This window comes from Dipodomys merriami, unplaced genomic scaffold (assembly GCF_024711535.1).
Source record: "Dipodomys merriami isolate MVZ:Mamm:240054 unplaced genomic scaffold, mDipMer1.0.p SCAF_116, whole genome shotgun sequence".
NCBI classification, from domain to species: Eukaryota; Metazoa; Chordata; class Mammalia; order Rodentia; family Heteromyidae; genus Dipodomys; species Dipodomys merriami.
Genome location: NW_027202449.1, coordinates 2663093 through 2688245, shown reverse-complemented (window position 1 = coordinate 2688245; position 25153 = coordinate 2663093). Strand labels below are relative to the sequence as shown.

At 52.1% G+C, this 25153-nt stretch overlaps 1 protein-coding gene across 2 annotated transcripts in view; it reads left to right on the top strand.

Moving 5' to 3' along the window:
* LOC138822875 (cadherin-13) overlaps positions 1–25153 on the top strand; it is a 715907-nt gene that overhangs the window by 410237 nt on the left and 280517 nt on the right. For both annotated transcript variants that reach the window (XM_070015848.1, XM_070015847.1), the window contains exon 5: positions 14887–15039. In XM_070015848.1, coding sequence (XP_069871949.1) covers positions 14887–15039 — 153 coding nt within the window. The remainder of the gene's footprint in view (positions 1–14886; positions 15040–25153) is intronic.

Genomic DNA, 25153 nt, shown 5'->3' with positions numbered 1-25153 from the left:
TGAGCCTCATCCGTTACTCACCCTGCTCAGCAGGTGTTTCTCACCTTCCATGTGCAGACATCTCCCCTCACGAGCCACTTCCGGTGCCCAAACAGGAAGAGGCTAGATGAGGCTGGTCACTTTGTCCCTTTCTCTTTCTTAGATAAAAAGAAAGTGACTTAACTAAATCTCCCCTCTCCCACACTCCCAGAATAAAAGAGTCTTTTAAAAAAATAAGGTTTTAGTAGCAAATAGTTCTCTTAAAATCCATGAACTAGGAGTCAGTTTTGCTGACTCTGCACCCTGGAGGAGTTTGGAGAATCACCTGAGAGGAGGTCTGGGCCTGGCCACTCACACCAGACACCAGACCACGTCCCGGGACACGGGGGACCGGGGGTATCTGCCGTTCCTCTCCCAGCCCCTCTGATGGCCATCCCTCCTGCTCAACAGGCACATTCCCACCTCTAGGACTTTTATAGCTAGTGGTACTATTTCTCACCTATAGGTAAAAGTTCTGCTCACAAATATCCACAGAGAACTCACATGTACGCTCTCACCCACTCATTAGCTGCCTACAAATTTATATGCTGTTCTCCATATTCACAGCTCAAGGTGGACACGTTGCAGATCCATAGACAGTAGGCTGCCATTATCCTGGGTGGAACCTTTGACCTGGGGAAGCCAACCTTTGACCTGGATGTCTTTTGTCTGTCCTTCTACATGATTACCATCCCAGTTCTAGTAGATTGAAGATGCACCATGGCTGGTCCTTTTCAATAAGAAGTAAAGGGTTAGACAAAGACAATACTTGTGAGCCTATTGTAGCTTCTTCACCCCTGCATGGAAGACATAACCTGAGGAGTCCAGAGCACGGGAGAAAGTGAATATATTGTCTGTTGTTTGGGAACGGGCTCAGGAGCCGATAAAAGATTCAACTCTTGGTTTCCCCGTAGGAGAGGTACCCAACCAGTATGAATATTTTAGAAATACTAGAAGGTAGGAAAGGAGCTGTAATTCATCACTAGCACCTCCATGGTACTAAAATTAAATAATGGATTTTTTTTAAGATAGCACTGCAAGAGTTTTCGAACCACAAAAATTATTCCTCTCTTGAGAATGTTGCTTTTTTCTTTTTTTGCTTTTATCTGTTCTTCTCCTCTTGAGAACGTTTTGATTTACTTCTGTGGTAAGCCTAGGGCAGGTAGGAAGTTGGCAGGCCGTGGATCTAGGCTGGAGCAGGAAGGTTAAGCAGCCTACAGGTAACATAGGAGAGCCGTGTTTGGCTTCAAAATGGAAAGGACTAGAGTTGAAGAATCTAGCAACCAAGAAGCGGGATGTGGCCAATGTCTTAGATTTCTGAATTCATCTGGATGAACTCAGAAGTTTCCATACCTGGCCTTCTGGGGGTAGGGAGCTTCACCTGGCCAAATCTGCCTTCCGTGTTGGTGAAACGCAGTAACTCCCCGGGAAAGTGCTCTCGCAGCGTTAGAACAGCGCCTGGCAGCAGACACAGGCCCCCGGTGAACACAGTTATTACCAGGGAGGCAACCTGAAGACTTCAAAGACAAAAACTTGATGATAAAATGATTGCCATTGGTGTTAACACGTTGCTGAATTCTCATACCGTCCACATGATCGAGCGCCTACTGTGTGCACGCCACAGGTGTGTGTTTTGTGTACTCAATTCCTCTCTGTCCTCCCCAGAGCCTCAGGAGCTCAGAGACTCCAAGAGCTCACAAGATTTAAAGCCATGGGCATCCCAGATCCAAGTGAGCAATGCAGAAGCTTGTGAGCTTGTCTGCTGCCGGGGCAGGAGTGATGGGTGTTACACGGCATGTGGAGAGGGAGGGCGTGGGATGGAGCCTTTAACCGATAACCGATGGGTGGAAAGAAAGTCTCAGCCCAGGTCCCAGGACGGTGCCTCCTTCCTTGCTGTCCTATGCGATACTGATCAGGTCTGCTTGGTGTGTCAGCCTTGGGATCCTGGTAGCTGTGAGGGTCAGAGGGGTGTGGAGAACCCTCCATGACCTCGGGGTCCCTGCTACTAAGGACCTCTACATCTCTTGAAGACAGTGGTTTGAGCCTGGACATGGGGGCTGGGCAGCCATGTCTACCTCCTGGCCGTTGATCCTCAGCTGAAGCTCTGAACTGTTTGTTCTGAAGCTTGCACTGAAGGGCTTTTCCAAATCAAGACTACATCAGCCTCCTCTTCCACGGCTCTTCACAAGATTCCTCAAAGTGCACCTCCCGCCCCATCTTTCCAAGTCTCCATCCACTTCCTAGCATTGCCTGTGTCACCTCGTGGAGACCGCCTCAGTTGTCTCTCAAAAGTGCCTCACCTTGGGTGGGCTGGGAAGGTGGCTCAGTGGTAGAGCGCTTGTCTTGCATGCCTGAGGCCCTGGGTTCGATTCCTCAGCACCACATAAGCAGAAAAAAAAGCTGGAAGTGGCACTGTGGCTCAAGTGGTAGAGCGCTGGCCTTGAGCTGAAGAGCTGAGGGACAGCGCCCAGGCCCAGAGTTCAGGGTTCCTCTCCTACGGGGAAACCAAGAGTTGAATCTTTTATTGGCTCCTGAGCCCGTTCCCAAACAACAGACAATATATTCATTTTCTCCAGTGCTCTGGACTCCCCCCCACACACACACACAAGTGCCTGGCCTCCCTGGTCCACCCAGTATCTGTGTGGGACAGAGCACACCGTGTGGCATGAGCTGCCGGGGAAGCCACTCGCACTGCCCAGCAGATTCTGGGCGGTTCTTCTGATTCAGGGTTGTCTTGGGTATTAGTCACCAGTCTTGAGAGTCCCCGAAGCCCGTAGGACCACCCCACCAAGAGACTTCCATGTGTGGCACATCGTTTCTCTAGCACCTTTGTTCATGGTCTCTTGTTGAAATTTCCCTGAGGGAATGGGAAGGAGAAACAGATTTTAGGAGATCCTAGCTTCAAGGGAAGGTGATGCCCTGATGCCAATCCAAGATGATCTCATTGAGTCTGTGGATAGGCTCAGGCAAACTACTCTGTTCTTAAAAGGATGTGTGTGTGTAGAGATGAGAGAGACAGACACAGGTACAGAGAGAGACACACAGAGAAAGAGACACACAGGGAGAGAGAATGAGGTGGGGATTGCAAGATGGTTCAATTAGAATCGTTATTCAAAATACTCGATCTATATCTCAGAACTTCACCCTAAGAATGACAAGCCATTCATACATAGAGGCAGCCATTTCTGCTCATTGGTATGTGCGTTCCTTTCCTTTCCTTTCTGGACATATGGCCTTTCATTTCAGCTCCTCTTTACATAATTTATTTATTAGAAATATTTGAATGTCAGCCGTGGACCATGCATTCTTCACAGCAGGGAACGAAGCAGAAATCCATGCTGACATAGAGCTTATATTTGAATGGTAAATAGATACAGCAGACATAAAGTCACCAAGCACTGAAGAATAAGATAGAAAAATAAAACAAGCACGTGGCCGTGGAGGCTGGCAATGGAAGGGAAAACACTGTTTTTCTCTCTCAAGAGGAAAATACGATTGGAATTTGATGGGCAACAAAGTCATGAGCCATTCAGATGTCCGTTTGCTAAGATCCTGGTCATCTTGGCGTAACAGCCCAACTTGGAGAACAATGCTGAGGAGTAAGATTAAGGAATATTGGAGAGAATTCTTTTCCACCAGTCGGGGGTGGTGCGTGATACCATGTTTGAACATGAACTGGCTTCATACATGCACATGTACTTCTCTTTCAATTTTCCTTTTACAGTAATTTTTTTTGGCCAGTGTCCCTCTTTGTGGCCCACTACATGGCAGACTCACCTTCTGAACTAAGGAGACATCATTCCTACCCATCCCAAGCCTGGATTTCCCAAAGCAATGGGTGATGTGTCTTACTAGCCAGACTCTGTCTCTGGATAGGAGCTTCCAAATCCTGTCCTGGAAGCAGAAGGTAATACAGGACTGAAACAGAGATCAGCCTGCACATACCCTCTAAGGAAAATGGCAGCAAAGGTGGAGAAGGGGTAGTGGGTGAGCGCAGCAGAAGTTGAGGCTGATGCCGTGGTCGGGGCTGGGCTTTGAAGAGCCTGGAATGCATCACTGAGATCGGAATGTCTACTGACATCAAGGAGATGGGGCCCCTGGAAAGAGCAGATCACCGAGTCCCGTGAGACCTTCGCTACTGAGAGAAATGAGGCCTCTCTAAGCCTCCTGCGCATCCTGTTAGCCAAGGTGCACACAGGCCGGACCGAATGGCAGGCTCTCAAATGGAAATGCTGACATTTTATTTATTTCTGACAATACCTATTTTTCAAGCATCAGTCTTTGCATTTAAATTTGTCCTGAACTACGAGGAGGAAGAGGAAGAGGAGGGGGAGGGGGAGGAGGAGGAGGGGGAGGAGGAGGAGGGGGAGGAAAAGGAGGAGGGGGAGGAGGAGGGGGAGGGGGAGGAGGAGGAGGGGGGGAGGAGGAGGAGGAGGAGGAGGAGGAGGAGGAGGAGGAGGAGGAGGAGGAGGAGGAGGAGGAGGAGGAGGAGGAGGAGGAGGAGGCTGAAACTGAAAACACAGCCATCATGAATGACCAGGGAGAGCCGGTTCCATTGTGAGTGATTCCTTCCAAATAGGAATCCCTCCAGATTCCTAATGCTGATTTTGTTAGGTTGCTTTCTCTGAACTGTGGTTCAAATGCATGCATACATATTTGGCTTAACCTTTCTCTGGGAACTGTAAAACTCTGAACTGATGGGAGAGACAGGAGCAGAGCAGCAGCGGGAAAGAAAAGTTTGGCAAGTTGGAAAGAGACTAAGTGTACATATTTCAACACTGTCCAAGGGCCTGATTAATTTATTACCCTTTCAGATGGCAGAACACATGCAGAAACCTCCAAATTATGCCATTACTTTGACAAAGCTTGTGCGGGTGAAAGGAGTTAAAGATGTTTCTGCCAGAAATTTGATGTACGGAGAGAAGGGTGACCCCGTAGATACACATAAATCTGAGAAGCGAGACTTTGGAGTCCCTAATCCTGGCTGTGCCCCTGTCTCGGGCCTGGACAGAACGTTGCTGATTGGACTAAATGGCGTGAATGGGCTGAGAGCTGGCCCACCGGCGCCCGGCTCTGCTCCTGACGATTCTCTTCCTGCACGTGTCCCTGTGCAGCCCAGCGCTTGCTACCCCATTGGCCGTGGGGAGCGTGGTTCTATACCGTGGCTCTGGATGGTTTGGTTTAGACTCAAAGTTCTTATCTAAGCTGGCTTTGGCGCCTTGGTTTCTCCCTCTATAAAGTAGGGAGTAATATCAGTGCCTACCTTAAAACGCTGTTGTGAGAAATGAATGCTTAGAATGGTGTGTGCTGTCATGTTCAATAAGGGATAGCCATGTCACCACCACCACCATCATCATCATCATCATCATCATCATCATCATCATCATCACCACCTAGTAATGGTTGTAAAAGGAACACCTTCTTTAGGTCCCTGAGCATGCCATGGCTTCAGTCACCTACTCACTGTACTCCTTTTAGGAAAAACGGGTTCCTATCTTACAGAGGATGGCCTCGAGACTCAGAGAAGACACACCACTGCCCACCAGCCCTCACTGTGACCTAGAACACCACCACAGGTTCACCCGTCTTCTCCAGTCTCTGTGCATTTGTCAGGATAGGCCAGTCTCTGCTCTGGAGACAAACCACCAAGATTTCTGTCATTCTTAGTAACCAGGTTTGAGTTGAGCTCCCTGTCCACTGAAGGTCAGGTGAGGGTCTCCTGTGGACTTCATGCTCTCCCTGGACCGCACTCAGCGAAAGCACCACTATCTCAAGCGTTTCTCATCACCAGGAAGACAAAGAGAACTCGGCTCTTAGAGATTATTTTTTCCTGGAATTATCAATGGGATTTATGCCTATTTTCCTCACGTTTCATTTCCAGAGCAAGTCAGATGACCACGGTCAGCCTTGAGTTGCCGAGGAAGTACCGATCTAGGTGTGCCGAAGGAGGGTCAGATAGTGGGGGTGGCCTAGAGACACGTCTCCACTGCTGTCATAACCCTGATATCTGAATGGAAAACACCCGCTGTAGAAGATCAAGAGCTTTCGGTGGAGACTTGAGGAATCATCTTGATTTGTGGTAGAACAATAGGAGATAACACCACAGATTGTGTTTTGAAAGGCAGGCACGTGACAATCAGATGGCGTGAAGAACCCAGAAATTCAGGAAATCACTCCCAAAGACGTTCAGTTATTCTATGGAACAAAAAGGGACGTGAAATGATGGCACTGGTTGGCAGAGGAAGGAAAGGCCCTTGGGCCCAGACAAGCGAAGCACAGGCCAGAGCCACCCACACTGCACATGTGAGCGTTCGCCAGCTCATCTCCCGTGTCACCTGCTGAACCATGGTGACCGCCAGCCTCTGGGGGCGGCAGGGGCTGCGGAGGGCTGGAGGCGTCAAGATGTATTCTGATGGGAAGAAAGGAAGCGAGCGGGGCTGGGAGATCTGTGCAAGCTCAAGTTGTGCTTGAGAACGAAAACCGTCTTGCTAAACATTCTAGAAGAAAAACTGACCTTCAGGCTACACATTATTGGCAAGGAGAAGCTCCTGCAATGTGAGCAGCATGTGCCAAGTACATTCTGGAACGTGAGCAGGGCAAGAGGATCTCTTAAGAAGGACAGCCATGAGAGAGACACTGGTTTACAACGGGGAATCTGGGTGTCTCCGCAGCAGAAAGTCCTCTTGGCAAACAACTTTACTCCTCTCCTTTTCTCTGTTTCTGAAGCTTGTCCTTAAACACAGGTGCCCGTGACGGCTGCCCGTGTGGCCTTCCCTTCCTCCACGCTGCCGTCCTGCCCGTGCGGCCTTCCCTTCCTCCACGCTGCCGTCCTGACATTGGTTTTCTCTGGTGCCATCTCATCTTGCGCTCCGGTTGCTCCACAGCCGGCAGCTGCTCTGCCATCCCCAGCCCCAGATGCCGCATGCCACCAGTTCTCCTCAGAGAAGCATCGAGACGCATGCGTGCATTCAACAAATGTCTGAACAATCACCTTGTGTCTTGTTCAGAGGTAAACTGGGTTTACCTCTGCAGGACAGCAGTGGGATTTACAGGCTAGCAGAAAAGATGGGCTTTCCATTCTAAACTTTATAGACCATTCCAACAGTTTCATGTGGTGAGGTGGACATTTCCAGAACACATCCTGGGGGACCCCTGATGTATCAACCGTAAGGACCCACGACTGGCTTCACCATGGACACTCGAGATGTTGACCAGAGCTGTTGTCTACCGTGAACCTACTAGTCCCTACAGTGTAGAAAAGGGGCCCCACCTGCCCTGTGTAGCAGGACGGCTGAATAAAAGCCATTCTTAGTCATGTTACAGGGCCAGAAGTCTAAGTAATGCAACCAGTGAATGTTTTTAGAGGTAGAGATGGGTAGATAGATAGATAGGTAGATAGATAGATAGATAGATAGATGTAGAGATATAAAATCTGGACGTATGCCCCCCATGGAGAAGCTCCTTCTTTTCCACTGTAGTAAAATATACCAGTGGCCTGGCATCCATTCACATTGCAGCCATTCCCACCTTCCATCTCCAGAACTTTCTCTACTGTGACTTCATACCTCTTATACAATAATTCCCCCTGGCAAATTTTAATCTGTCTTCCATATCTATGAATCTCGCTGTTGTAAATACCTCATCCAAGTGGGAACCTGCAGTATTTACCCTAAGTCTTTTTGTAACTAGTCTCCTTGAGTTATATCCAAATTACACTTTAATTTTTAAGGCTGAATACTATTCCAGTACATATATATATATATATATATATATATATATATATATATATATATATATATATATATATATATATATATATATAAAACATTTCATTCATCCATTCATCCATCGGTGGGCTTCCATATTTTTGCTACTCAAAGCAGAACTGTATAACACTTATTCTTTCCATGTGGTCTGCCCATGGATCTCTTAGTAAAGATAGTATTTTAGCTGACTAATAATATGGGTTTTTTTTTGGTGGTCCTGGGTCTTGAATTCTGAGCCTGGGCACTGTCCCTGAGTTCCTTTTGTTCAAAGCTAGCACTCTACCACTGGAGCTACAGTACCACTTCCAGCTTTTTCTGTGATTAATTGGAGATTTGAGTCTCATAGACTTTCCTGCCTGAGCTGGCTTCAAACTGTGATCTGCAGATCTCAGCCTCCTGAGTAGCTAGGATTATAGGTTTGAGCTAAGGGCTAATAATATATATGTATATATACATACATATATATACATATACATATATATACATACATATATATATGTGTATGTATATATAGTTGGTTGTGGGGCCTGAGCTCTGGGCCTGGGTGCTTTCCCTGAGCTCTTCAGCTCAAGGTGAACATTCTACCACTTGAGCCACAGCACCACTTCCAATTTTCTAGTGGTTTATTGGAGATAAGAGTCTCACAGAGTTTCCTGCCCAGGCTGGCTTTGAACCATGATCTTCAGATCTCAGCCTCCTGAGTAGCCAGGATGACAGGTGTGAGCCACTGGCACCCAGCAAGTTAATAATATTTTTTAAAGTTCTCCAACATTGAATTTTCACAAGTGACAGTGTTATATGAAAGGGGGATCATTAAAGCTCTCTAAACACTTGGAAGTTAAGAAGCGCCATCTTAAAAATGAGTAAAATCCTACACATTAACCTTACCCTCAAAAACAAGCATAAGCCATGACTCCCCGTGAGAACATAACCAAGGAATTATAAACTGTAAAAGAATGCAAAAGCAAATGAGTATCGAATCCCACAGAGCTCAGGTTAGGCGGAGGCCTTAATCTTAAGTCTGTTACAAAATAAGAAGGGAACCAAGTTGGCATGGAGCCTGCTAAGCGACAAAGCCATGGATGGAAACGCAGATCTCCCCTAACCTTGTGTATCTGGAGTCCGTTTTTCCATGCCATGTTACCCATGATCACAGCGCCTTCCATGGGACAGTGGAAACCATTTGAAGTGAGAGGCAAGCCCAGCCACTCTCAGTGGTGTGAGTGTTGACCCGGGCAGTGTGTGTCCAGCCCTGGCCCTACCCCATACTCCTCCCCAAGGACTCTTGGCACAGAGCGTCCTAAGTCCCTGTGTTAATGGAAGCCAAGAGCTTGGAAGCAGAAACAGCACAGGGGTGTGGGACAGCATGGGTGCAACACCTGCCCGGACTGGAGAACGGCTAAGTGTATTCAACTTCAGAGTTTCGTGAAGGACTAGTGAGCTACGGGGAAATTAACTCCCATGAAAGACTGTGAGAGCCGATCTAGTGATAAACTCAATTGCCTGCTCATAACTAGAGGCAAAGGCAGTAAGTAAATTCTTTCCTTTTGAATATAAAGAAGAAACCATTCTAAATTAGTATGTGCATCAGGCTCTAATAATTCTTACCTGTTTACTTAATACCGCATTACTAATAGAGGCTCTTCCACCACACTGAAAACAGTATAGGGTAAGAAGACAATATCTCCTCCACCTTCCCATTGAAAGAACAATATTCTTCCCACACGGTTTAATTCTTTTGGTAACTACTTTTGGGGAGGTAGGGAATCTAATGACTATCTAGAAAGAGGATCTATTTGAAGGGTCTCTTTGGAAACTATGAACCCAGGAGGTCACCGAGTCCCTAGAGATTACACGATCCACACAGCTCACTTTGGGGAATTTTAACTGAGGAATGTTTAAATGATGTTGCCCATATCATGGGAGGACATTTCCAAAAAGAGAGAGATTAGGACAACAGGCCTGATTTTTATTTTTTAATTTGTGAATTTATGAAGCATTTTATGACCGTATAAACACATGCAAATAAAGTTGTACTTCTTCACTTAAAGCGCCTTGGTTTCCAAGCACAGGAGGGAGTTCATAGCCCCCTGGGGCGCAGGGTGTGGTGGGATAGGGGATGAATTGGGGGCAGTCACCACTGCCCACCGCAAGGCCATCTGCCCTCTATATCGGGATACTAAGACTTGCCTGCTGCCTTTATCTTTGGGGAAGGCCTACAGACATCTCCATGTTTTAGACTACAGAGCCGCATCCACATTGACCATCAGAACCATTGTCATAGGGTTGGGGGGTGGGGAGGGAGGGATTGCTGGACCACGTGACCACCGTGCATTCCTCCAGCTCAGAAAACAAAGGCAGAAGACAACAGCCGCCATCTTGAGTGTTTAAGTCCACTTCCTACAGGGGGAGCGGGAGGTGTTCCCCTTTCTATGTCTCCTAACCCTGCGAGATGAAATCCTTGCATGTGCATTCGCCTTACAAAACTCTCCTTTTGTAAGGGGCATCCTGACATGCTCCTCACGAGTGGATCTCCGCGGAGGACCCGTTGATGTCATGCGGAAATGGGGAAGCTGAGGGAAGGCCTAGTGCCAGATGATTAGACTTTGCCAGAGAACCGCGCAGAGAACAAAGGAAGGTAGAGGGTCAGGAAAGGGGCCGGCGAGACCCCTTCTCACAGGGAGAAGTGAGAAGGAGTGCCAGCTATTGTTTGAGGTGACCTGTAGAACCCAGGAGGTCTAGGAGGGGCTGGAAGGGACTAGGAGGCGGAGACCCTGGTGTGGATGTAAGGACCAGGGGCTTCATCATGGTGGATGAGGATCTATGGCTGCTGCCCAAGTAGTAGATGAGGGTCCTGCAGCTGCCCTGGCCTGGAGGTCACTCTAAGGGGCTCTTGCCGCCTTCGAGGGTGGTGGCTGCCCCAGAGGAGTGCCATCCCAAGGCAAAGGGGGCTGGAGGCTGATTATTTACTGTCATTACTACGTGGGCCTAGTGCTGTCTAGGCAGGGAGTGTGCCAAGCTGTGGCGAGGGGAGGGAGCGCGCTAAGCTGCGGGAAGGGAGCTCATTTCGCTAACACCTACTCCATCCTCTCCTGACAAAAATGTGTTTTCCAGGTGGCCTTCACCTCGCTGGGCCCTGTGTGGCTACTGGTGGTACAGGTGCCGGCCTGGACTCGGCCCCTCCGTCCACCCCAGCTGCTTGCTGGGCCTGAGTGTCTCTGGCTGCCGCTGTGTGTAAGGAGCCAGTGAACGCCCCCATTCACCCACATCGCAGGCTTCACAATTAGCAGGGCTTGCCTGTTATCCTTGTAATTCACCTCTCCTGCTCACAGTGGGACTTTCCTTTCCTGTCCTCTGAGTTGGAATGGGGATAAGAGCCAATCATGAGAAAGAGCGGGACGACAGGTGCCCGCTGCCGGAAGGGTGTGTAAATAGCACACCAGCTTCGCTGCCTGTCTGGTTCCAAAGGCTCCCTGGATGGCTGTACTGGTAGCCTGGCGCAGCCGGGACCAGGATCCTCGGTGAAGGGCCGGGGCGGAAGGGTGAGGCTCCAAGCAGGACTCAACTGCTTGGCCTGGTTTCAAAGGGTGACATGATGTGGCAAAGCCAGCATCCCCTTTGATTCTCCCTCCTAGCTGTCTGGGTTTCAAGCACACTAGGAATGCATAGCTGTTCAGCTGCCATAGGAAACTACCATGGACACATCAGCGTGACTGAGGTCGGTACGTGTGCACATGGCTCCGCTTTTCTCCTATTGCCCTTTTTCTCAGCCCAAAGCGAACGCTGGACCCCCATTGCCTTTAGCCAACGTGCTTTATAATTGTATAGACTCATTCTTCCAGATGACCTTTCTTAATTACCAAAAGGAAATGATATACTATACTGTAACCCCAACTCTGACCAGGGCAGGAGCAGATTGAAACAATCTATGAATGCTCTTTAATTCCTCCCCACCTCCCCTCCCCCCTGCATTCCCTCCCCCTCCCCCCCTCCCCCTCCCACCAGCTTCAGCCCAAGGCTCAGAGCCCTCCTCCTGGACGGCCTTGTCCCTTCTCCAGCCAGGAGCTGCGCACCTGAGCTCCACCCACTCTTTGTGGCCTGTGGCTTCCTGTGCTGCCTGCTGGGGACCCCTCGGCTTCCTGGACTCAGTTTCCAGGGTCACCCCTCACCATCCCCGCTTCTCCTGCTCCTTCCTCCTCCTTGGTCATGCCCACCCTCTGACCTCCTCACTGGTGCTCAGGCCTGTAATCCTAGCTGAGATCTGAGGATCACCGTTCAAAGCCAGCCCCAGTCAGGGCTTATCTCCAGGAAACTGGAGGTGGGCTGTGGCTCAAAATGGTAGAGTGCTCGCCTTGAGCACTCAGGTACCACCCTCAGGCCCAGCTGGCAACGTACATAAAGTAGGACTTGAGTGAAGGTAGCAAAGAGACCGCAGGTGCTACCGAAGTGAGCGCCGGCGTTGGAGGGCTGGGATGGGGCTGTGTGTCTAGAGCAGGGCTGTTCCAGCTCTGTGCGCCTCGGAGCCACGAGGCTTGGTAGGCTTCCATGTCTGGCCTGGCTCTGAGTTTCTGGTGCACAGAGCTTGGAAATTTGCATCCTGTCTACTCCAGGAGATGCTGATTGCCAGCCCAGGAATCACACCTCCGGACAGTTGTGGAGGAGGGGGCGCCCCTGCCCTGGGCCTGACTGAGTACTCCTTCAATATGCAAACTGCTCCGGGGACCAAACCAGGCCGGATCCATGGGTAAAAACCCAGGCCTAGGAGAATGGAAAGAGAGAAAGAGAGAGAGAGTCAGAGTCAGAGTTGGTGTGGACAGTGCTGCACAGCAGCCTCCTAACAGGATGAGAGCCTGCGTCCTTCCCTGGGGAATGAGTTATTTCAATCCAGCAGCAAGTGCTAATTGAACAGGATCTCCTCTGGAGACCTCACTTCTGCAAGGTCAAGCGGCAGAAGCTCTCAGAGAGAGGGGGCGGAGATGACCCTGACCTTGGCAGCGGAAGGGAGAGTCACCCTCGGGAACTTCCAGGTTTTGAATTCAGCTCGTGACACCGAGCCGCAGGTGGAGGAATGGGAGGTGGCGAGGTCGGCCCCCAGAGGCCCATCCTGGCTCAGTTCTTCCAGAACATCTGGGTACGGTGTCCCCCACCCCCAGTACTTCCGGATGGCTTCATGAAAGGGAACAGGGCGCAGAGGCGTCTCCTGGTGGGTCAGCAGGAGGGGCAGGAGATCACACCCCAAGGCTCTCCCTCGAACGGGCGGCTCCAGCTGCTCAGCAGCCTCAGTCATTTCCGTAGGTTGTCTTGTAGGTTGTAGGACCCATCTCGGGTATGTTTGGGGGGGGAAGGGAGGGAGTCAACGTTCCACAGTGGGTGGGGGCCTGAGCCACTCTACCCACGCTGAGTGATCTGCCAGCTGCCCCGGCCAGTCTCTGCAGCAGAGGTATAGATCACAGATGTGACCCACAAGGGATTTTTGTTTTTAACATTACGGCTAAGATGCTTTCGCTTTATGCCTGGAGCTGCCTATCAGCCCACAGATGGCAGGATAATTTTGTTGTGACCGTTGGTGTCAGTGTTGCAGTAGTTACCTATGACTCACCATGCACCATCTACGTACTTTACCATCTCTGTGAGCCCTGGGAAATAAGTGGTCTTGCCCCATTTCTGCAGAGGAGGACATGGGGATCCGCAGAACAAGAGGTCACTGGCAAAGCCAGGACTGTGACATTGGGCCCTGTGAACAGTGTGGGTTTCCACCAACCAGGCGTTCAGGCCCGGGCAGCTGGCAGGCACCCCCGGAAGCCCAGGCTCTTGACCCCCCGCAGTGTCCGGGCAGCGGAAGACTGTCAGGTGGATGAAATCAAGTCAAGTAGTGATTTAAAAACCCTTTTCATCAGAAGGAATCACGTGCCTTATTTTCTTAATGATCCTATTTTCCATTAATCTTAAAAATGCAAACAGAGGTAATTGGTGTTTAATTAAAGCCGTCAGTGTATTTCAATAAAGAACATTTTAAATCAGGGGGAAAAAAATACAAAACCCCTGCATTTGCATGGCCGTATTGATTTGCTGTGCCTCAACTGGCGCTGCCAGTTCACGCTGCCTTAGGCACCACTGCCACCTGGTGTCTGTGAGAAGAATTGCAGGCTTGGTTCCTACTTGTTCACAAAGTGGCTGCGTCTGAATCTCTTTCTTTTTATCTGTACAAATCCAAAATGTCTATTACATCTGTGGCCTTTAAACTGTTTTGTTATCACCAGATTAACATTTACAGGTACTTTTAATAAAAGTAGCATTAACTATGGATAAATACTTCATTGTCAATTCTAAAGCCAGCCTCTGCAAACACAGTAATAGAGCTCTTTCTCTGCCCGCACAATATCAAGTGCTGGGAGGACCTCAATTAAATTTGACTGCTTCCTCTCGACTCCCCTAGACTCAAACCCTACTAGTGACTCACCAGTTTTGGAACGTTCTAGCTGCTCCTCCTGCCTGGACTGCCAACCCTCCCCCTTTACCTACTGAGTTTTTTCTTCAAATGTCTGATCTCGTGGTGACAGCATGGCTACACATGTCAGTGTCTCGGGTAGCAATGTCTAGAGAAACGGACGGTGCCGTTCCAAGTTCCATCAAGTGTCCTCCCAGCCATCTTCAGGAACGGCTGTGCCCTGTGCTTCCGTGACTCAGTTAGAATAAAACTGCTTCTCTTGCCCCAGCACTGTTTCAGGGTTTAAAGAAAAACAGATGTGAAGTGCTCCTCCATCAGGGAGTCTGGTCCCTAGGACAGACAATGGGGCGGGGAAAGCAAGAGGTGACAGAAGCACCTAGAACCTTGAACGGTGCCTAACTGCTGCCAAGTTGTCAAACCAATGTGTCCCTTGCCTGTTGAGTCTTGCTTGCAAAACCAACGTGGTGTTGGGACCTCCTCCACCCATCGCCATGCGCCTCAGCACTGGCCAGCTACCCCAAGGACCTGGCGGTCAGGATGGAGGGGGCTACGTAAGGATGCTATTTGGGGCAACCTCAGTTCATCTGAGAGTGGATGGGTCACCGTCGTGGGTCTCCCGGACGATGGTAAACATTGTTCTGTTCCTCTGGCCAGGTGGTTGACAGTGACAGGCCCGAGGGCTCCAAGTTCCGGCTCAGCGGGAAGGGCGTGGATCAAGAGCCCAAAGGAATTTTCAGGATCAATGAGAACACGGGCAGCGTCTCCGTGACACGGACCCTGGACAGAGAAATGATCGCCACGTACCAGGTGAGTGCCCTGCCCCCGTCTGTGTGCCCCCGTGTCCCAGGGCGTGGCTGCGGTCCCCTCTGCCTGTAGGGCAGTCAGCGCCAGGGTCTCGGGCTCCCGGATGGAGCTCCAGGCCTGCTTCCAGCTTTGGCCCGTGGGAGGTGCTGGGGCCCTCAGAGCGGCTCTCTACGCCATCTTTGGCTTTCCTGAGACCCGCTTAGCGATGGAGAATGGAAAGAGGAGCAGACCCTCTGACCTGGCCATTCTGCTCTCACAGATCTGACTAAGAAGCAGGGAGGGGAGAGCGCCCCTCGTTGTTGTTTGATTTGAAACGATGCTGTAAGAGGCCGCGGTGCGCTCCGTAGGAAAACTTGCTAAGTATTTAGCAGTTGGGGTCTGGGCGTCGTGGCCCGCTGCCAGACGGTTTTCTGCAGCCGTTTCAAGTGCTCTCGAAGACGCGTCGGGTCTATGGAGAGATCGGTCGTGTCTGGCCAATCTCACGTGGGGTGTCCCTCGGTGGGGGACGTGTTTGATCGCATCAGAATGGCTGTGCATTTACAGGTGAGAGGAAATGCACAGCACTGATGGCTGAGTTTGTCTGTTGCTCTCTCCCCAGCCCTACTGGGGGGGGGGGGTTGTGGATTCCAAGTGAGGAGTTTGTACCTCAGGGACACTGGCGGCTGGACATGGTGGGGGGAGGGGGAGAGGGAGGGGGAATGAACGGTGCTGGGTCATGGGAAATCTGCCATTGCCAGCAGGCTCCATGTTGACAATGCCCTCCAGCATCTTGGTCCCAGGAGAGCACGGGCCCCCGCTCAGACTCCCCCTCGGAAGCCTGGCCAAAGGTTTTCTGGGCATCTGCAGGAGGCAGCGAGCACTTGTCAGTGAGTCCCCAGGGGTGAGCCATCTCTCCATCACAGACCCAAGCAGGAAGCTGCTCAGCCACTGTTGAAATTGCCGATTGGCCCCCTCAGAAGTGTCCAGTGCCAGCTGGTCGTGGCAGTGACCAGAGAGGGCCTGGCAGCTGTGGGCATCCACTGCTGTAGGAGAAGCGGGCAGCAGAGCGTGGGCACCTGCCCTTCTCCCCACGCCGGCCGTAGGAACAGCCAGGAGGCCACAGATGCGGGGACTGCACGCGTGAGTTTCAGGGCTTGGCGTACCAAATGTCTTCCAAGCGGGCCTGGTCCCTGGGAGCCATATGGGGACGGGAGCAGCAGCAGGAAAACACAAACCGCGGCCTTTGAGGACTAATGCCACCAGGCAGCCTCTGGCCGGCTGCGTCCCTTGGTCGTGACACCAGGGTGGAGGTGAAGGCCTCCTTTGGGAGAAGTTCTGACCGTGTGGTCGGCTTTGCCCGTGACCTCCGCAGGGAGAAGGGCACGCTGTCACGCATGTACGGGGGCTTTGCTGTAGGACAGGATGGCTGAAGGGACAAGAGACACTCGGCCCCCGATTTGCTCACGAAGAGCTGCCCGTGCGTGGGGCTGAGCTCGGGAGGGGGCTGCAGGGATGTAGGAAGTGGTTGTGTTTGCATCTAAGTGCTCTTTAACATGGCCGCTGGGGGCAAGGGCTCTGGGATGGAAAATGGCCGCCCGTTCTGTGTAACGTCTCCCTGGCCTGTGTGAGTTCAGACACCACCACCCTCTCTGATCTAGTGATTTGATTCTCGTCCATAAAGTGTGGCTAGATCTTACGCCTAGAAGGATCAGAAAAGGGGAGATGACTCATGTTTGTAGCCAGCAAGTAAAACAGCACTGTCTCTTGGCTCTTCTCATACTTGCTCTTCGCAGCTGTGTGTGGTCTCGCGTGGCGGGGCTGGCTGAATTCCAAGCATGGCCATCCCGCGCTAGTTGTAGGGTGCTGGCAGGTGGCTGCCCCAACGTCCTAATGTCTAGAAAGCAGGAATCGTAATGGTGAGCTCAGAGCATTTTGTGAGGGTTAAATATCAGGCATTTGGTACAGTACGGGGCCGTGGTAAGCCCCAAGGGGTAGGGCAAGAAGACAGTGAGAACCCAGCACACAGGCTCCCGGCTTCCCTATGCCTTTCGTTTCTGTGTCTAGGGCTTGATCTAAAAAAATCTTCCCCATGGTGGGCAGAGGACAGGCCCGGGAGTTGTGCCTTGTGGGTCATGGAGGTGGCATTACCCATGCACAGGTGGGCCCAGGTCCCCTCTTCCAAGGCTGTGGGAAGGCAGCATCTGCCAGGATGCTGGGGAGGACCCTGAAAATGTAGAGCCAGCCCCTCCCACTCCCCTTCCCCCCAGCCTGGCAAGGCTGGCCTCTCCTGCCTCACCTCCATTGCTCTTCCTTGGAGTTTTGTGCTGTTTCTTCCTATCCTTGCTGGGGAAGTCCGCCTAGTTATCCACCCTGCGCTCGCTGCTTCTATTTCTGCATTTTCTGGGAGCCGGGTCACTCTGCTGTGCATATATTTGGGCCAAGGAACAGTAGCACTTCCAGTCTGGTCCAGCGTCAGGAGCTCGGATCCATCTTCTTCATAGCACTCAAAATGGCAGGGGTGAACTTCTCCTTGAAAGCCCAGAATCCTGTCTCCATACCTCCATGCTTTACTTTCTACTCTTGCAAGTTCTGAAAGCAGGGAGCCTGTGGGTGAAGATCTTGACCTCATAATTGCTACAGTGTTGTTGTTTGTTTAAAAGTTAAATGCTGCTCACTTGCAAGTGTTCCCATTTCCCCAGCACTCAGTGCTCTGAGCTTTCTGTGGCTACAATTGATAGGGGAAATGTCTTCAGCTCCCAGATGTGTGTCGTCATTGAAACTACTCTTTTGTGTGTGTGTGTGTGTGTGTCCGTCCTTGTACTTGAACTCAGGACTTGGGCACTGTCCCTGAGATCTTTTGGCTCAAGGCTAGTGCTCTACCATTTGAGCCACAGCACCACTTCCAGTTTCCAGGTGGTTCACTGGAGATAAGAGTCTCATGGACTTTCCTGGCCAGGCTCAAATCTCAGCCTCCTGAATAGCTAGGATTACAGGGATCCTCAGATCTCAACCTCCTGCGTAGCTAGGATGACAGGTGTGAGCCACCAGCGTCCAGCTCTTGAATGCTACATGGTGGATCGTGGGCAAAGCTCTTCCTGTGCATTCTCCTGTTTAATCTGTGTCCCAGGAGAGACTTAAGAAGTAGGCGCTCAGGCCAGCGTGCAAAGGCAAATAACAGTTACATAGCTTCTTCGAGGACCCGAGGCTGGTGTGTACTGGGTCTGCGATCTTTCTGGATTTCTCTCCAGCTCTGAGAGCTGCGCCCCCCAGCCCTTGATTTTACCTCTGTTTCCTGGTTTTGGCTCCAGCCTCACCCCAACCAGACTTTGCTCTCCACTCAGTAAATCCTCCAGCCCTTTCTTCCTCATTGAGCTGGGAAAGCCTGACAGGCTGGGTGATCTATTACTTCTTAAATACCACCCGGTTCTGCAACCACCACCATCTTACCACGCCCTCTGCCCCAGCGCCCCCAAAGCCGCGGACCACCTCCCGTCATCCTAACCTGAAGTGGCACCTGGCAAAAATAATTTGGGTCTTTCAGCATCGGAAGCTGACATATTAACGCGAAGCTTCCTGAAATATTATTCATTATTATGCATTTTGCCAGCATTTGAGTGATTTGTGAACTCTTCATTGGAATAAAGTACTGTAAATGATTCATGAATGACCAAGTTTATGAAATTCTATAAAAATATTAGCAGGTGGTAATGATTTCTCTCACGCTGTGACTATAATCTGCCGGCTGCAGATTTGTCAATCTGGGTGGACGGGAGGAGGGTGGGAGACGGAGTCTAGGAGGCAGGTGGGAAGCCAGATGGAGGGCTTGGGATGGAGACCAAAAGGAAGGACAGACCGCAGTGGTGGGCAGGTGTCATCAAGGGGGACTGACGCCCTGATCGGGGCCCGCAGTGGGTAGGAAAAGAGAGGAAGGAGCGTGAGAACTAACATTTACTGAGCACCTATTATGTGCTCGAGAACTTTCTAGCCCCCTTCCCTCCCTCCCTCCCTCCCTTCTTCCCTCCCATTCTCCCCCCCTCCCTCCCTTCTTCCCTCCCTCCCTCCCTCCTGCTCTCTCTCCCTCCCCTCTCTCTCTCTCTCTCTCTCTCTCTCTCTCTCTCTCTCTCTCTCTCTCTCTCTCTCTCTCTCTCTCTCTCTCTCTCTCTCACACACACACACACACACACACACCCCTATGAAAATGGCTGATGATCTTCACTGATGACTTGGCTGAAGACCAGAGGGCTCCTCGAGATGAGTTGTTATTATTAATGCCAATATTCTTTGAACACTCTCAATGCGCCCAGGCTCCTTGGTAAATATTTAAAGGATGATCTCATTTAACCTTCGTAAAGATGAGCTTGAAAGTCTCCAATTAAATTATGGAGCAGACATCTGGGACACCTCTGCTCTTGGCCCCAGAACCCAGACAGGAATTCAATGTCCCCCCCTTCCGATATGGCCCGCCTGCTCAACGCGACAGGACTTGCTCTCCCCGTGAGCCAAGTTCTCGGTCCCAGTTTTGACTTTACGGTTAAGAGCTTGGCTGTAAAGTTGGAACTGTGGAAGCATTCCCTCTCCTCCCTCCCTTCACGCATGCATCCCTCCCCTGCTCCACTGGTGACCAGAGAGAGATCCAAGATGACAGAACTGAAAAGACATCGGAGTGAAGTAATGAACACTGCTGTCCAGTGCCACGAGGCCTCTCTTAACATGAGTGGGCCTAAGGCATTCAAGAGGCGCAGAGGTAGCCGGGGTGGAGTGTGGTTGAGTTAAAGTAACATCTGGGTTGCGCCCAGCGACGCCCCCAGCAGCCGGGTGAGGTCGCTCCACCTCTGGTGGAATTTGCTGTCAGTGCAATTCCCGAGTTCATTCTGAGAAGGCAGGGGACAGTCGGTGACAAGCCCAGAGGGTGAGGAGAGGTGACAGCCGACTCCGGGGACAGTATGACTTCTCACCCGTGATCAGAACTTGTCACAAAGGTCCTATCAGGTCATGTGGCTCAAAAAGAGCCCCGAGGGATAGGAAAGATAGAACTGGGATTGAAGGCCCAAGCTTGGGAGGTAGGTCTACCAAGATTCAGATTTTGACCCTGCTGTGGGAGGAAATAGCTGTTCCTGTAGGTGGAAATGGGCGGGTACTGGCCATGTCCCGGCGCGCCCCGATCCTGCGTCGGCATCGGCACGTTGTTGGCGGCTGGACGTCTGTTTGCTCCGCTTTGGAATGAGAGTTCATGATTGCAGCAGGCCTCCTGCCGGGCCGTGTGAGGGCAGAAATGCAGCTCACAGACGCAGGGCAGCTGGCTGGCGGCTGGCCTGTCCCAGGACATGAGGAACTTCAGTCCTTGCAGCGAAACAGAGATGGGACGATCGCTAGCATCCAGATGGCAGCTGAGCCGCTGCTGGCCAGGGCGCTCTGGAAGGCGGTCAGCCGACGATGGGCAGCTCTCAGCGCACACCTCCACCCGCAGCATGGCCTGGGAACTTGTTAGAAGTCCCAGCCCGTACCTGCTGGGTGAGGAACACTGGCACCGGCCCCCAAGTCTGGATGCAACACCCGCTCCAGGTTCTGCCTGGGCAGCCTTGGAGCCCAAGCATGTCAATCACCACAGTGCAGCGCACTCATTGGCTCACCCCTGCGAGGGAGACCTTTAAGGTAGCATCACTGTAGCCCTGCTGGGCCGGCGGGTCCATGCCCGGGATCTGCCCATTGCTCTGTGGTCCACAGAACTGCCTTTTGTCCTCTGCTGGCCTCTGAGAGCAGGGCAAACCTGGCCCATCCTGGCAAGGCCTGGGCAAGTGTGCAATGCCACGTGATGGAGCAATCGCTTGTTTCTCAGAAACCAGCGTGCGAAGCCCAAAGATGAAGACATCTTTAGAAGACTGAAGCGGGGGCAGCCGAGAGAATGCCTGAGGGGAGGGAGGTGGCCTCGGGGGCGTCCACAAAGCCCGCGGTTTTGCCCTTTTAGATCTGCGACCTTCCACGTGGCATCTGCGGGGCAGGAAAATCCCCTGGGGAGCGCTCGGGCACACTCCCCCTGGGTGTGGGGCCGCAGTCAGAGCAGAAGGTCTCGGAGCATGACAGAGCATCCGGGGATCCCTAAAGTTCTCCAGCACCTCCCCTGCCAAGCTAGGCCTGGGAGCCACTGAGCAAAGATTCCCCGTGTGCACCTCAGCTCTCTTGGGGTGAGGCATGGGGCACCCCCCACCACAGGGGTGCAGCCACCCCCTGATGAGATGGCGGGGGGGGTCATACAACAGGAAACTTGCGCTGTCGCCCATCTATCCGTCCTCTGACTCAGAGAACACACCTTCTCGCCTCCCTGTAGACACAAGCGCTTGAAAAAGCAGAGGAACTCCAGGAAATGAAACCTGGTGAGCGAAGGGGCGTCTGTATTCCGACTGCTCCTGGCAAAGGTCATTCCGATGGCCTCTCGGCCCGTGGCTGTGATCGAGGGGAGTTAAAAGTAATTGGGGATTTGGGAGTCTCTCCTCAGCCCCGCGCCTCCGAGCCGCTCCATCACACTCTTCCCAGTCCGGCTTCTCTTATCTGCCAGGCGCAGCTGGTGAAACTGAGGCATGACACGAGGAGGCTGCGCTCACCTGGATTAGGCCGCCCAGGTGCCACCGCTGATTATTTATTTGGTCCACTAAGCAAAGCTGCTTCCTCACCCGGAGCTATGGAAACACATTTTCCCCCCTGAACTTCATTAGCACAACCTCCTCTCTCTGAAGAGCCGCGACTTCAACTACTTCTCTCCCCCCATCCCCACTTTCCCCGCACCCTGGGCCTTGAATGGCAGACACCCGACCCTCATGTAACGTTCAAGAGGCTGAAAGCAGGTGCGAGGGCCGGGTTTTCTCTCCCATCTTAGCTGTCTGGTTCCGAGCCAGCCTGCTTTGTCGCAGCCTCTTCTTCTAATGTCGCAGTGGCGTTCTCCCCCACCGTGCGGATACGTGATGACGTCAGATCTGAAAGAGTCTGTCGGGCCATTGTCTACACTGCTGAATTCACCAATAAGAGCCAGAGAGAATCGGCTGCTTGCTCTGACCTGCCCACTCAGGAGATGGCAATGATTCCACAGGTCCCCCGGGGGTGAGCACATGCGCTGGACCCAGAGCCGACACCCATGCCAGCCCCTTCGCCCTCACACCACCCATTGGTTTTCAGGTTTGGAAGGAATGAGCAGAGGAGGGAAGAAGGAATCGGATAGGACGGAGGGCTGGGACTAGAGAAGGAAAACCAGGACAAGATAGCACCCTGTGTCCTCTGTGGGTGGAGGCAGTAATGACCCATGTCACTCAGCAGGTAGGCTATACCAGACTGAAGGGGATGCGGGTTAAGGCCATTTTTAAGAGATGGGGTCAGATCTGGGCTTACGTGCTGCAGCTTGGTGCCAGAGACAAAGGCTAGTACCAAGTAGACACGCACGTGCGCACACACACACACACATGCACACACACACGCAGGGCTCCTGCAGCACTTCTCCTGGCTGGAAGTTGGTGTGTGGTGTGGGCATGACCATTGATCATTGATTGGGAGACCTCAGGAAGCTTCCTCGGCCTCCCACGGGTGAGCCGGGCACCATGTCTGCCAGGTCTGAGCTCCTCCACGGCATGCACATTCCTGCCGAGACCCCTTGGCTCCTCTCAGAGGAAAAGGGGCTTGGATGTCCCCCGGGGAATGCCGTCCTTACCTCTTGGGGACTCTCGGTCTCCGGGGTCTTGGCAGGAATGGTCTCTCCGGGGACCTCACGCATTGCCTGACGTTGTTTCTGGTGGACACAGCCGGAGGAGGCTGCTGACGTCTCCTAGGCCGGGGTGCTGCTCATGCCTGCCCGTGCTCAGGACGGTCCACGCGGCCATGGAGCCCTGCTCTTCAGCCCACGAGGGGCTGAAAGCATCCCATGGCCTCGTCACTCAAGCATTCGCGCATCTGTGTCTCTAGGGAAACCTCAGAAAGGGACTCTGGCCCTGTCCTCCCAAAGTTCAGTCTGGCTCTGTGACACATAGACCACAGTAGCACATAGACCACATATAGTACCACACCCCAAAACAGGGGAAGAAGGAGGGTCCGTAAGCCTGGTGATGGGGCAGGGGGACAGGGCAGGAAGAGGGTGCTGAAGAGGGTGCCCAGCACCTGCTGAGAAGTGCACACACAGGTGCAGGAAGAGGACCCTCCAGGTGGGAGGCCTGAACTTCCCCGCCAGGCCCCCCACCATGGGGCAGAGACTTGCACCATCAGATGTGGCTTCCCTTGTGGAGAGGGGAGGTAGCAGGGTCCTTCCTGGGGTCTCCAAAACCGTGTGAGGCATCTTCTTCCCTAACTGTTCTTTTCACCCCGGAAGCCCAGCTGGGGCTAGGATGGTGGCCTTCCTGCCTGGCTTGGCTGGGGGTAAGGGGGGGAGAGGAGAGGGGAAGGGGAAGGGGAAGGAGGGAGGCTTACATTTCCTCAGCTCAATCCTCAGCCTCTCAGGGGGTCTCGCCACAAACTGGCATCCAATTTGCATTTCAGGAAAATAAGATTGATTTGAGCAAGGCAAAAAAAAATAACATTCAAATCGCCATGAAATTGGAATTAATTCAAAAATGCCTTCGTGTGTCAAGATCCCACTACCTACTGGGCACTGGGGACAAGGAAGGATGTAATGGTAGAACCGTTCCATTCTAAACCCCCAAAACCTCTGTGCGAAGAGACCAGTCCTCCTCAGTGAGTCTGGCTCAATCTCCAAGACACACACACACACACACACACACACACACACTCTCTCTTTTCCTTTTTTTTTTTTTTTGTAATTTCCCAAACTTTGAGTTCTCTCTTGTGCAGGAGTTTATCGGCAAGCTATCTCAAACTTATTTATTGAGCACAGCTGGCCAGAGCTGATTTGTTTGGTTGGAGTCTGTCTTTAAGATCTTTATTATGAGGAGGGTCCCTGGTAGTGAAGCATTAGGCACCAAAAGATTGCCTACCACTTTCCCTTTCTTCCAGAGTTGATGCAGATGCTCACATAGCAGGTTCCTGCCAGCCAGGCCCGCCTCTCCTGGCACCGGGCCCAGAGGCCCACAGGCTACCCAGGAAAAGAACTCCCTGCCAGGCAGGTAGCTCACGGGTGCTCATTTCTGCATCTGCAGACAGCACCAAAGGGAGCCTCGTTCAAGGTCACAGGCTTGACCTTCTGAAGCCAGAGCCAAGTGAAAGCAGACGAGAGAGCACAAGACTCACACAGCCCAGGAAACGATGGCCCAGAGCAAGGCTCACTAATGAGGCTGGGTTGGCCCTGAGTATGGGAAGGTGCCGGTGGGAGGAGGGGCGGGGAGCGAAGCTGACCATGTCCTCCTCCGATTGATCACTAGTTTCTGGGCGTGGCACAGGTGAAGGTAAAGACCTGGACCAGAGCCTTGGCAGGCCTGGAGAAAGGCGGCGATAGGTGGGCATTAACTGTGAGTGTGTTCTCTCTCTTCCGAGGGTTCAGTACAGAAGGTGGATCATTTGCAGCAGAGTGTGTCTTGGAAAGGCCTCTCTACCCACAATGGTGGCACAGTTTCTTCATGCAAGTTTTCCTTCCCGGGCTCTGACTTTGGCCCAGCTCTACAGACTTTGGTTGGGGCAGAGTCATATGGGGAAAGGAGGAGCCTGCCTTCCAGCATAGAGAACCTTCTAGAGATTCTGTACATCATGTCCCTCATCACAGAACAGTCCTATTCCCCCATCGTCCTTCCTGTCCCGAGAACAGTTTTGTGAGTTGTGAAGGGCAGATCGTGGTCTGTGTAGCCCAGAGTGACGCATGGACACTTGTAGCACCAAGGGAACCCCAGGACACCCTATGACACCCCTTCTCCGAGGGCGAAAGGAGGCGATAGCAAAACTGCTTTCTCTGGCAGGGTTTCCCGCCAGGGCAAAGAATGCAGGCCTCTTCCAACTCTCTTCTGTTTCTCTTCTTAAAAGTCGTTCATCCCCACGCTTTGTGAGGCCCATGGTCTTCAGGTGTGAGCCGGGCAGAGGGGACAGTTGGTGATGATTAGAAGCATTTTGGGTTAGCACAATGGAGTGGAGGTGTTCTCGGAGAGGAGTGGGTGAAGGCCAGGGATTCCTCTGAACCACACAGAGAATCGTCTCACCCCGAGAGGCCGCAGAATCTCCG